At 44.1% G+C, this 12884-nt stretch overlaps 1 protein-coding gene across 1 annotated transcript; it reads right to left on the bottom strand.

Moving 5' to 3' along the window:
- Positions 1-402: 402 nt before the first annotated feature.
- Positions 403-7589, bottom strand: LOC147035630 (uncharacterized). The gene is made up of 3 exons (XM_085868893.1): positions 7525-7589; positions 6651-7427; positions 403-646 (listed from the first exon to the last, which is right to left on the bottom strand). Exons 1-3 carry the CDS (start codon positions 7587-7589, stop codon positions 403-405), a joined length of 1086 nt encoding a protein of 361 aa, XP_085725019.1.
- Between the last annotated feature and the right edge of the window lie 5295 nt (positions 7590-12884).

Here is a 12884-nt window from a genome sequence, read left to right as displayed (position 1 = left end):
TCGGTTTACAACATCTTACTATATAAAAACTCATAATTATGTGGTTTACGTGATGACTATCTGTTGGGAAAAATACCACCACCTATGAGAAAAATCCAAATGATGTCATAATGTATATGATCAAGGTTAAAATGTAAGTCATGCTTCAAAAGTACCTTTTGTACTCATGCACCAACCCTTATTAGTTACAACTTAAGTTGTGGTCGATGTTGTCGAGAACCCCTACTGTGAAAATACCATCGCGAATCTGTGGAGGACACACTGAATCATCATCTTCAAAGCGTTGGCACACAGCTGTGGTAAGCTAGTCTTCTACCTCTAAGGTACGTTCATAACTGACACTCATGCCCATCTCAAACAGCTTTGTCAACATTTTCTTACTGCGTGTAAGTGTGTGTACATTCAAACCAATATATAGAGGAGGGGAGGCTCACGGTCCTTTGTATGGCGTGACTTGGACACACTTGAAACCTTTCCTTTGTAGTTAAAGAGTATATTTTGGCAGATTGAGAGACAGGCCTGGGAATGTGCAATGCTTTGGTCATTGATGTTGCTACCACACAGAAGCATAGATGCCAGTGTTTTGAGAGAAGTGGTAACTGAACTTTCTTGGCAGTCAGTGGGAAATGTGCCAGAGAATTTAAAGGTCCCCTGACATGCAAAAGTACTTAAAATTTTATTTATATATGTCCTATAGGAGTTTTTCATTGTGATTTCAGATCTGACAATGTTTTTTTCACAATACTCATTCTGTAAAATGTAAAATTAAAAAAACCAACCTCTTCGGGAACGCCCCTAAAAATTCTCCTGAAAGGGGCGTAACCCACATGATGTCAACTTCAGGATGTCAAAAGCTGCACGTAAATTACTCGGGTTGGTGGTCTACATGATTCTATTGGCTTCCTGTGTGTTTCCACATTCGATTTGTCGACTCGATCGCTTCGTTCATTTCTGCTTTAAAAAAATCGAACATTTGGTTTTGAATAATGGATGGCATGGACTTTGATTTGTCTGGTAACGACAGTGAGTGTGAGAGAAATGAAGGATTTTGGTCTGAATCACATGGAGAATTGTCGGATAACGTAGTCGCGGGAGGTGAAGTTCAGGCAGCTGGAAATGCAATACGGCCTTACCAGTTCGAGCCTGAAGCAGGACAAGCAGAGGAAAATGGCGATGAAATTCCCGGAGTTCATGATGATCGGGAGGACATTGAAGGAAGACTTTTTTTTTCTTTTTTTTTGTATACCTTGGTCGAGGCTCATATGAGAGCGAACACACAACTCACAGCAAGGAGGCATGAGACGAGGGGCGGGAGTGGAAGGGACAAAACAGTGGGGAACAGACACATTAGGTGAACTGTGGAAGGGAGAGGGATGGGGATGGGACGGGGAACATGGCGAAGAGAAGATGGACATTACAGGGACTTTCAGGAAGGAAAGCAGGAGAAATGAAGGAAGTGGGCTTGGGTGGATTATCGGGGGTAGAAAAGATCGAGGATTTGGATGGGGGAAGATAAGAGGTGGTGGTGAACAGCTGTTTTGAAAGCCTGGAGGGAAGAATGGGAAAGAATAGAGTGAGGAAGTTTATTTCAAAGGCGGGAAAAAAGAGGAATGAAAGAGTGAAGATGAGCAGTGATTCGTGATTTTGGTAGTTTTACCAGAAGGGGGTTGTTGGCGGACCTTGAGCGCCCTGTGGAAATGTGGTGGGGACAAATCGCAGAGAGAGCAGGGGGGGCAAGGCTGGAGAGGAGTCGGTAGAAGACAGAAAAACCACCGACCAACCTGTGGTGATTGAGTGAGAGGCCCAAAGACTCAGCTTCATTGCGGGAGATGCCGATGATCTTGAATGCCCTGGTTTCGACAGCGTGAAGCCGAGAAAGGTGTGAGGCAGGAGCACCAGCCCAGAGGGGAGAGCAGTACTCCATCAGGCCACGGACAAAAGCTTTGTAAGTGATCAGGAGCTCAAGAGGGCCGAGGAAGGACTTAGCGCGACGGAGGATTCCCAGTCGGCGACTGGCTTTTGAGGCGAGGTTGGAAATGTGACTTTCCCAGGAAAGGTCATGGCAGATAGTGAGACCTAGAAGCTTGAAAGAAAAGACTTCTTCCAGAGGATTGTTGAGAAAATTGATGGGGGTTTTTGTAAACGGTCCTTTCGAAGAGACATAGTGAGAGTGTGAGATTTGTCTGGATTGAAAGACATGTTCCACGTGTTGGACCAGTTTGTGATTTTATCCAGATCTGCAGTGAGTGAAGAAGCTGCTGCTTGCCAGTCTGAGGGATGACAGATGGTACGGCAGAGGGTGGAGTCGTCGGCAAAGAGAAATAGAGGATTTTCCAGAGAGTCCGAGAGATCATTGATGAAAACCAGAAAAAGAACAGGGCCCAGAACGCTACCTTGAGGAACTCCAGCCTGCACAGGAAGAGGGGATGAAAGAACTCCATTTAGGGCCACACGTTGACTGCGACAGGAGAGGAAGTCTGCGAGCCATGAGTGGAGATGGCCTTGAATACCATGGGAAGAGAGTTTGGTGAGTAGTGCAGGGTGCCAGACTGTGTCAAAAGCACGTGATATGTCCAGGGATACGGCTCGGATTTCCTGTCTGGCATTGAGGACCTCCATCCATTGATGGGAGAGCAGAAGCAGCATATCCAGGGTAGAGTGACCTGGTCTGAAACCAAATTGATGACTGGAAATCAAGCCATTGGAGAAGAGGAAGGATTTCATGTCTGAAGCGATGATGGATTCCATCACCTTGCTGATGATTGGGAGAAGGCTGATTGGTCTGTAGTTACAGGGATCTGTTTTTGCACCTTTTTATGCAGGGCAGTGATGTTAGCAGATTTCCAAGCAGATGGCAGATGACCTTGGGCAAATGAGAGGGTGAATAGAACAGAGAGAGAGGGTGAGCAAGAGCAGAAGAGCAGGCTTTGAGGACACGTGGGCTGATGCCGTCTGGACCGGTTGCAGAATCTGACTCGAGGTTTGAAAGCAAGCTCTCCACCTTGTCAGGAGAAAAGGATACAGAGTCCAGGGACAGTTGGGTGCGACTGGGTAAAGTGGGTAGATATAGTGATGGGTTTAGGACACAAGATTTAGCTGCAAACACCGAGTTTAGACATTCAGCTTTATCACGTGTGGAATCAGCAGTGCGGCCATTTGAGGTAAGGGAGGGGATGGAGGGGGAACATACACCAGAAACAGATTTGATTAAACGCCACCAGGATTTTGAGGAGGGAGAGAGGTTTGAGAGTTCAGACTTGAGATGAGAAAGATGTTGTTTTCTGGCTCTCCTGAGGGTAGATACACACTTGTTCCGAGCTTTGTGGAAAGAACTGAGATTGCCCTCAGTTGGGTTTGCTTTCCATGAGGCAAAGGCAAGTTGTTTCAGGACAACTACCTCGCCACAAGTTTCAGTAAACCAAGGGCGGGAGGAAGGGTAGGACAACTGAACACGAGAGGGGATAAATCTGTGCATGAGGGAGAGCAAGTTTCTTTGAAAGAATTCCCAGGATGAGTTGATGTTTGAGAAAGTAGTGATAGGAGACCAGTCTGTAAGTTTGATGGCTGCTCGGAGACCCTGCCAGTCGGCTTGAGTGAAATGCCAGACTCGACGGCGGTGAGGTGGTTCTCTGATAACAGCCAGAGAGATGTCCACTTTAACAAGGACGTGGTCAGAAGAACCAATTGGAGCGAAGGAAGAGCAGCAGATATTGTCAGGGAAATTTGTCAAAATCAGATCCAGAAGAGATGGAGTACCATTGGTTGAGATCCGGGTCGGGAAGTTGACCGATTGAGTCAGTCCCAATGAGTCGCAGAAAGCTTTTGCTGAGGTGCCATGGCAGGTGAGAGAGGTACCCACACCTAACCAACTGGCGTGATGACAATTGAAGTCACCACATAAGAGGAAGAGAGAGTTTGGATGAGAAGATAGAAGATGGTCCATGTTTTCGGATAGTGAGGTGTAGATGGAGTCATCACTGTTCGGTGGACGGTACAGTACACATATAAACATGAGGTGGGAGTGGAGGGGAAGCCGAAGCCAGAGGTATTCCTGGGGGTGTGGGGGAGTGAGAGCAGTGCATGGAGAGTGAGGAATAGAGTCTTTGATGAAGAGAGCAACACCTCCACCAGGACGAGGCTCAGGTCTGTCATACCGTAAGAGGGAGTAACCAGGGAGAGATACTTGGGAGTCAGACACGTCTTGGGAGAGGAAAGTTTCTGTTAGGCAGATAAAGTCTGGTTTGTCAGTGGCAACCTGTATGGAAAGATCTGAAAGGTTTGAGCGAAGGCCCCGGATATTTGAGGTCCACACTTTTAATGAAGAGGTAGGGGAGGAGGCTTTGGGTGCAGGAGGTGGAGGGGGAGGGTAGGACAAGGGACGAGGGGGGGAGGTAAGGAGGGTTGATGAAAGAGTGTGGGGTATTGCAGAATAGCGAGGGGAGGGGGCCGAATGAGGAGGAGAAAAGGCTCTGTGGTGCTGGGGGAGAGGGGGGACAAGACACAAGGAAGAAGGCAGTTGAGGATTTGAGGAGGTGGAGTGAAGAGATGGAGGTGAGAGGGCAGTGGAGGGAGGCAGGTTGGTGGATGAGAGGGGGGCAACTTTGAGAAGGAAGAGTGAGGGGGATGAAAGGTGGGAGAAAGGTGAGGGGGAATTTTTGAGAGAGGTGAGAGGGAGGCTTGGAGGGAGAAGAGTGGGATGGTTGCTTTGAGAGTGAGAGTGAGGGGTGAGGGGGGTGAGTTGGCACTGAAGTTGGAAAAAAAGAATGTTTGATGGAAAGCGAGCATCCATGGCAAACTGTGGTTTTTAAAAGTTTTAGGTCAGAGATGCGATTTAACACAATTCTTGATGGATGCAATGAAGGCGAATTCAGAGCATGGAGAGAAGAAGCGCTGTAATAGTTGGATTTTTTTACTCAAGGAATGAAGGAGAGGTCGAAATGAGAGCAGTCTGTTAAAATAGCAGAAGAGTAGTGCATTGTGAAACAGTAAAGAGTACCACATGTGTGAGAGAGGAAGATGAAGCATTATAAGATCGTTTTTGTCGTTAAAAATAATGTATGAGAGAGTTCAACAGATTAGGTCATGGAAGTGTAAAAAAAAAAAAAAAAATCGAGGAAGAAGACGAGGAGGAAGTTAAGAGGAAGAAGAAGAAGCAAATCGGGAGAAGGTGAGCGTGTTGTTGTTGTTGTAGGGTTTTTTTTTTTTTGAGATAAGAAAGAGATTAGTTGGGAGAATGGGGGATGTTTGGAAAGTGGGGAGGATCAAAATTGAAGGTAATGGGGAGGATAGAAATTGAAGGTAATGGGGAGAAAAAACAAACAAACAAACAAAAAAAAAAAAACGATCGAACACCGAGTGGAACCGGTAGGCCTCAAGCCTAGGCCTAGGCCTCAAGCACCAGGTAAGAACGTCGACAAAAATACTCACAAAATAGCACGATTTTTGAAACAAAACTGAACTAGCAACACACAGTAACATGCAGGTGAGAAAATTAAACAGTTAAAACGGGACAAATAACAACCGGAAACTTAGCTTGGAGAACGTCAGCAGGGAGCCCCGAAGGAAACCTCTCGCTGCTCCAAAACCGGAACCGGAAAATGGCAATAACAACTTGGCAATAACAACTGGTTAGACTAAATCCTATTCGTAATTCAATAATGTAAATTTGACTTGCATACTGCTCGATATCAGAAATATTTTAGTGAGGTGACGTGACCAACGCAGCGCAGCGGACATGGTTCTCCGCGGCGAATAAATCGCAAGCAAGGCCAGCGCATGTCATCGGCCGTATTTCTCCGCGCATAAAACGAAGCAATCTCGCTGTCCGGATACGATGAAAACTTGGGTGCAGAACACACCTTATGACACAATTGTCTAGAGTAGTCCAATAAACCTGACGTCCTGTTGCATTTTTATTTATTTTATTCCTCCTGTTGTCATGTAGCACCAGTAGAAAACAACAAGTCTGGTGTTGGCTTAGTGGTGAGAGTGGCGGCTTTGGATCCTTGGGTCCTGAGTTCAAGCCTCGTTGGCCGCTGAATTAAAATACACCAGGAGGTTGACTCAGCCTGTCATCCTTCCGAGGTCGGCAAAATGAGCACCAGTGTACTGGTAAGGGGGACACTGCATCAGCGGTATAGCCGCGTCCCAACCAATGATGCAACCAGCAGCTACAGGCTGCACTCAATATAGAGAGAGAGAGAGAGAGAGAGAGAGAGAGAGAGAGAGAGAGAGAGAGAGAGAGAGAGAGAGAGAGAGAGAGAGAGAGAGAGAGAGAGAGAGAGAGAGAAAAACAATGAAGAAAAGAGAATAATAAAAGAAAGCTACAGCACGTCAGATTTATCGGCCTAGTCGGATGGACGACGGATTTATCGGACTAGTCTAGAATCTAGACTCTAGAGACCTCGAGTCAATCCACTCTGTGCGAGTTTCTGTATGTGACGTCACACTGCGATTCGCTGAAGTCAACTTTTTTTTGGGGCGGGGCATAGCAAGTTGTAAAAAGCACCAGAAATGATCCAAATATTGCTCTAATTATCCCATTTTTTATTAAAAGAAAAAAAAAAACAACATGGATGATTTCTTCACTAGGAAGGTCAAGTTAATATATAAATGACCAGAAAGTTTTGCATGTCAGGGGACCTTTAAAGAATTCACCATTAGATATCTCTTTCCGTACTGTTTTCACTACATTGGCCATGGAGAGAGCTTCTTCATCAAAGTCACGTGATGCCATTGCTACCTTCAAAATTTGCTGAAGCCCCTCATTAAATACAAGGAGAGTGTTCCGCCCGTCTGACTGTTCTAGGCAGTCAGCTGCAAAGCGTGCAAGAAGCTGATTCTTGAGCCTTGACCTATTGATTGTTTTTCTGACACCTAGAATGTCAAGTCGCTGTTCAAACAATGTATGGATCTCGGAAAGTTTGAATATGTGAGTTCCGTCTTCAATTCTGCTTTCTATATAAGAAACGAGCTCTGCAAACACTCGAGCCTGCATCATTTTCTGATCACTAGTGGATGTGGTATTGTCTTCCTGCTTTTCTCTTTCCATACTTCTATAGTGATTCTTGAAGGCTGTTAGACATTTATTGTGATACTTAGCTTCAATAGCGACTAAATCACCTCCTGCAATTCTTGCGAGCAAGTCTTTGTCTTTCAATGCTGCGGCCATATCTCTGAGTGTCATATCCAGTCCTAAAGTAGAACAGTTATGCAGCTTGCCTTGAGTTTTTCTCCAGAAGATGCAGTCTTTCATAGTTGAAGATGACTCATGTGCTTGGCATTTAGACTTTCTTTCATCCTGTTCAGTACTTTTTCGCTTATGTCTATCTCTTGCTCTTTCAAGCTTAGAGCTAGCAAACTTCAGTTTACATGCTTTATGCCATTTTGCACGATTTTCAAGAAGTTCAGCAGCAGTGTCACATCCGCTGTAGGCTAACTCAACTGGAAGTATTTGAAGTTCACAAAATCCCTCCACATTCTGCAGGAAATCATCATATGAAGCTGGTCCTTCTCCATCTTGACCTTTCAGCAGGACACTTTAAATCACCATCTTTCAAACCACATATTATGCACTTTTCCCAATCCATTCTGCTTGGGATCGATATTCGTCTTCCTGAAAAGAGACCAAGACAAGCACATATATTATGTTTAAGCAATTACAAACAGAGTGGTAAAAATAAAAAAGCCAGGGTGAGGCAAACTTGTTAATTGCTCCTCAATTGTAAACCCGCGATCGGATATACTCGGGGCAAATTAGGCCTCATGGCAAAAAAACATTGACTTTTGGGGAAAATTTGACCATTTTGGAGGGAAAAGTGACATTTTGGGGGGGGGGGCGTGGGAACGTAATAAGAATTAAAAACATGCTTGATTGATTCCAATCCCACATTTAACAACTGCTGCACTACTGCGGCAAGGTGAAAACCTTCCAGATTAACAAAAACCGATGTTGTGTGTGGTATTTATACAGTATTACACCATGTGACCTTGACCTAGGCACCCCAAACCGGGCACCCCGTCTAGAATGTTTCTATGGGACCTGTATAGTAAGTGTGCAAAACGTGGCGCTTTAATCCAGCGTGTCATGATCTTGCCCAAAATTGGCGCTAAGCCACCGGACTATCATGGGGTATATTGGGTGATAATGATGATGTCATCAGTGAAGTATTCCAGCCATAATTGGTTGAATTGAAATCCTTATCCAAAAATCTGAAACTTCATATATCTGATCGACGAACTCAGGTGAGTGAAATATTAAATTTATGACGTTCATAACCCATGTTAAGAAACTCAGTGATGTAGTAGGGTGCATGGATGATACAGGTATATGGGCCATAATAGTAGCGTGTTCAGTTTACGATGGGCGAGACTATGCGCTCTACTAGTGCCGTTCTAGTTTCAATTGAATTACATATTTTAAACTTGAGGGGCACTCGGTAGAGCACATACCTCTGCCATGTAATACCTGATCCACGAGAACATATCGGGCCCAATATATTTTTGAAATATGACATATCGTTTTTGGCCTTATCTCTCAATGGTGAAGAATCACTTTAAAAATTATCAGATCCGGATTCGGATCTTCACCAAAATCTAATCAGTTCGTCCTTGTCACACACCCAACCTGTCCACAAAATTTTCATCAGAATCCATCCACAACTTTTTGAGATATGCTGCACACAAATAAACACGAAGACGACGTCGTGCAGAGCGTGACACTTGCAAAATCCATAAAATTAATTTGATCTCAAAAATAATTGGTGGTTGAATCCAATGACCAAACATGCAACTCCTCTTCAAATTTTAAGTGAATCCGATGAAAATTGACAATTTGGCCTATGTTGACCTTTTGGCCAATGTGGACTTACAAAATAATTGGTGGTTGAATTCAGTGACCTGAAATATAAATTCTCTTCACATTTTTAAGTCAATCAAGCCTGGTGTTGGCTTAGTGGTTAGGGTGGTGGCTTGGGATCCCAGGGTCCTGAGTTCAAGCCCCGTTGGCTGCTGAATTAACACCAGGGGGTTGACTCAGTCTGTCATCCATCTGAGGTCGGCGAAGTGAGTACCAGTGTACTGGTCCCGGTGTATGCCCCGGTTAGAATAGGTATACCATATCCCTGTGTGTCGTAAGAGGCGACCAGGGTTGGCGTCAGGAAGGGCATCCGGCCATAAAACATTGCCTCAAAAAAAAGCCTAACCCCTGCACAGCAGGGAAAAATGGCGGTAAAAACGGTCATTTTTTTTTTTTTAAGTCAATCAGACGAAAATTGAGGATTTTAGAAATCTCACCGAAGTTGTTGACCTTTGGCCTATGTTGACCTTTTGACCTCAATAACAATAGGCTTCTTTCTTATGACAAACTCTACCATGTGGTGGAGTTTCGTGAAGATCGGTTGAATATTGTGACCTGTAGGTGATAAACAGACAGAATAACAAAATTGACGAACCAATGTACTTGAAAAATCTTTGATTTTGCAAGTAACAAACAGACAGAGAGGGGAGAAAACACAACCTCCTTCACCTTCGGTGGCGGATGTAATTATCGGATCCGGATTCGGATCTTCACCAAAATTGGAGTGGTTAATCCGTGTCACACACCCAACCTGCCCACCAAATTTCATCCGGATCTGTCCACAACTTGTTGAGATATCCTGCACACAGACAAACAAACAGACAAGCAGTCATAGACTGGTACTTACGAAATTGTCAACTTGACCTCTGACCTTGTCTAATAAGAGCTGTCTCGAGAGAAGGTAACGATGCAAACCAGAAGTTTCTACAATGATTCTGTACCAAACCATCAAAAATCGTAACGTCGACCGAAGAAAAATCTCCATTTCTCCATGCAATTATTTAATATTATTTTATCAAAGTCACAAAACCGTAATATTCGGCCATCCACCAACAATCTTTACATAATCCGACGGCTTAGTGAATCAGGCATGCGACGATAACCTTTATTGGGATAAAAAATGACTTTTAAACACCATCTTTATCGAAAACACCGTCAGCACGCACACGCAAAACCTTTACGTGATCAACGACGCGTCTGCTCGAGCGCGCTGCACCATGTGACAGCCGTGATGCGGCAAGTGAAATTTTTTTTATACAATCTTAAAACGTCTCCAAAACATCCGATTTTTACCAGAATTTCGACAACCAAGTTTTAAGCGTCCTAAGCGATCGCAAAAACCGAAGACAAAATTAAAATCGAAGTTAAAACGAACTCGTAACGTCGACCGAAGCAAAAATACTCCATTTCTCCACATGAATTTACGGAATTATGTTTGACCTCACTGTGACCTTGACCTTTGACTAATTTTGACCAAAATCTAATCAGTGCTAGCCATCACCCTCCGGAATTATGTGGTGTAATTTGACATTGGTAGCTTCTTCCGTTCTCGAGTTATTGAGCCTACAAACAAACAAACAATCAAACAGAAACGGAAGTCATCAATATACTTACAAAATCTTTAGATTTCGTAAGTAACAAACACACAGAAACGGAACTGATCAATATACTTACGAAATCTTTAGATTTCGTAAGTAACAAACAGAGGACGGAAGTCATCAATATACTTACGAAATCTAAAGATTCCGTAAGTAACAAGAAAAAGACGTCGTGCAGAACACGATACTTTCAAAATCCACCCCCTCTCCAACGGTTGCCATGGATACATCAAATTGCCAATTCCATTAAGATTAAAATTGACAATCTTAACAAAACTCAGGTCAATTGGATAAAAATTGATTATTTTTCAGATTGAAACTGATGATTTTAGAAGTTTTACCTTGAGGTGAATTTTGACCTCAAAAATAGTTGGTGTCCAAATTCAGTGATTCACTCTACAATTGCTGCTTAATTTTCAGGTTACTCAGATGTAAATTGATGATTTTGCAGATGAACATTGATGATTTTAGAAGTTTGACATCGAGTTGACCTTTGACCTTTTGACCTCAAAAATATTTAGTTTCCCAATTCAGTGATGCAATATGCAAATCTTGTTCAAATTTCAAGTCAATCGGATGAAAAATTACGATCTTAGAAATTCGACTTGAAGATATATGCCTGGTGTTGGCTTAATGGTCAGGGTGGTGGCCTTGGGATCCCAGGATCCTGAGTTCAAATCTCACTGGGCTGTTGAATTAATACCAGGTGGGGTTGACTATACCTGTCATCCTTCTGAGGTTGGCAAAATAAGTGCCAGCTTGCTGGTACCCTGTGTCGGAGTGGCGACCCGTCTCGGATTGTGTCCAATAGCCAAGGAGACTGCTTTGGCAGCACCAACGCTCTGCACAGAGTATGGTTCCAATCAGGCCCGTCGCTAGGGGGGGCATTTGGGTGCAATGCCCCCCCATGGCGCATCTGGTGCCCCCCCCCCACTTGTACGCCACCCATTTATGCCCTGTTGCACCCTGTGAACAACTTAGTGTTTAAGGATGAGCACCCACTGTGAACTCCTTGCTGTTTAAGAGTTCACCTGTGTGAACTAAAACCCTTATTCCAGATGTTCAACGTGGTGAATAAGAAGGCCTTCTTGGATAAACTGTTCTTTAATAATATCCTTCTTTGAACAACAGTCAAGAGATAAGTGTGCGCTTCCCAGCGCATCTCCAAAAGCAATTGGCAAGACAATACAGTCCAAGACCACAAGATAAAAAGATAATAACACAAGCACCAACACCGGCAGCCAAGACCTCGTGTCGAATGTCGATGTTGTGGGTGGTTATACTGTATATATCGTGGATCATTTAGTTTTAAGGAATAGCCAATCAGCGTATTCGATATGGAGGCCCTATTAAGCGGGTTACCTGATTGGTTGTTAGTTATAAATGTAATATAGTCATAATATGATTTAGGAAAAGACATAAATTTACATTATTAAAGATGAAGTGCACGTGCACCACGTGACCTTCACAACCCGTCAACCCTCCATCTTGCAAAGTAATTTTATAATAAAAATTAAAAATATGTGTGTTTGCAATCGTGTTTACATTGGAAATTATGCAGATAAAACCTGTTTTTGATGCATGGATCATTTAATAAATAAAACCGTGAAATCTCGCGAGTCGCGAGATTAGTGACGCGAGTCACGAGGGAAAAATCACAGAGCACGAGCTCGCAGCAGGAGAAAAGGACGTGGATGATGGAAATACGAAAATGGCTCAGAAAAGGAAAAAATGCAAGCGACGAAAATGAAGAAGATGATGAAAGACATGTTGTGGGAGGAGTTGGAGGAGGAGGAGGAAAAGACGATCATGTCGATGAAATACCGACAGAAGCTGGCCAACCTGGCCAAGCCAGCAACATCAGCCCTGTGGCTGTAGCCCCAGCGCAGACAGCCGAGTTTCCATGCTTGGCAGCGGCCTCGGGACCGGCTGTGACTGTCAAGCCACTTCCCGATGATCTTGGAAGTGAGAGACCGAATCAAGTGGTTCTACAGCGGTACCCTGGCCATCTGTTGCAGAACAAGAGTCGCTCGTTTGTGTCCTCGTGGTACCAGACTAATGAATGGCTGGAATACAGTGTGCAGACAGATGCAGCATTCCGCTATCCATGTAGGAAGTTTAACACCACACGCGGCCCAGTGGACTCTACTTTCACAGTGCGAGGCTACCGGAATTGGAAACATGCCGTGGAGAAAGACAGGGGGTTTCACAAACGCGCAACTTCAAAGGAGCATTTAACTTGTATTTTGAGGGGGAAGGAGAATGAGAGGCGCATCGATTGTGGTGAGGAGATTTCGACACTCCTCAATGCTGACCAGCTAAATAGAAACCGGTACTATGTGTCTGCTCTTATAGATGTTGTGGGATTTCTCACCGAAAATCAGATACCTTTTAGAGAGAGCCTTGATAATTTTGAAGATATGTCAGAC

The sequence above is a fragment of the Eptatretus burgeri genome, chromosome 1 (genome assembly GCF_056783735.1).
Source record: "Eptatretus burgeri isolate ZD-2024b chromosome 1, Ebu_testis_v1, whole genome shotgun sequence".
In the NCBI taxonomy this organism is placed as follows: domain Eukaryota; kingdom Metazoa; phylum Chordata; class Myxini; order Myxiniformes; family Myxinidae; genus Eptatretus; species Eptatretus burgeri.
The sequence above is the reverse complement of the archived record's forward strand: the minus strand, read 5'-3'. Positions and strand labels throughout refer to the sequence as shown.

Coding starts and splice junctions, on each gene's coding strand:
- LOC147035630 (XM_085868893.1), bottom strand. CDS start 7,589: ATGGATTGGGAAAAGTGCATAATATGTGGTTTGAAAGATGGTGATTTA. Junction 7,428..7,524: donor TTAAAGTGTCCTGCTGAAAG/GTCAAGATGGAG, acceptor GTTAGCCTACAG/CGGATGTGACACTGCTGCTG. Junction 647..6,650: donor GAGATATCTAATGGTGAATT/CTTTAAAGGTCC, acceptor ATGTCAGGGGAC/CTTTAAATTCTCTGGCACAT.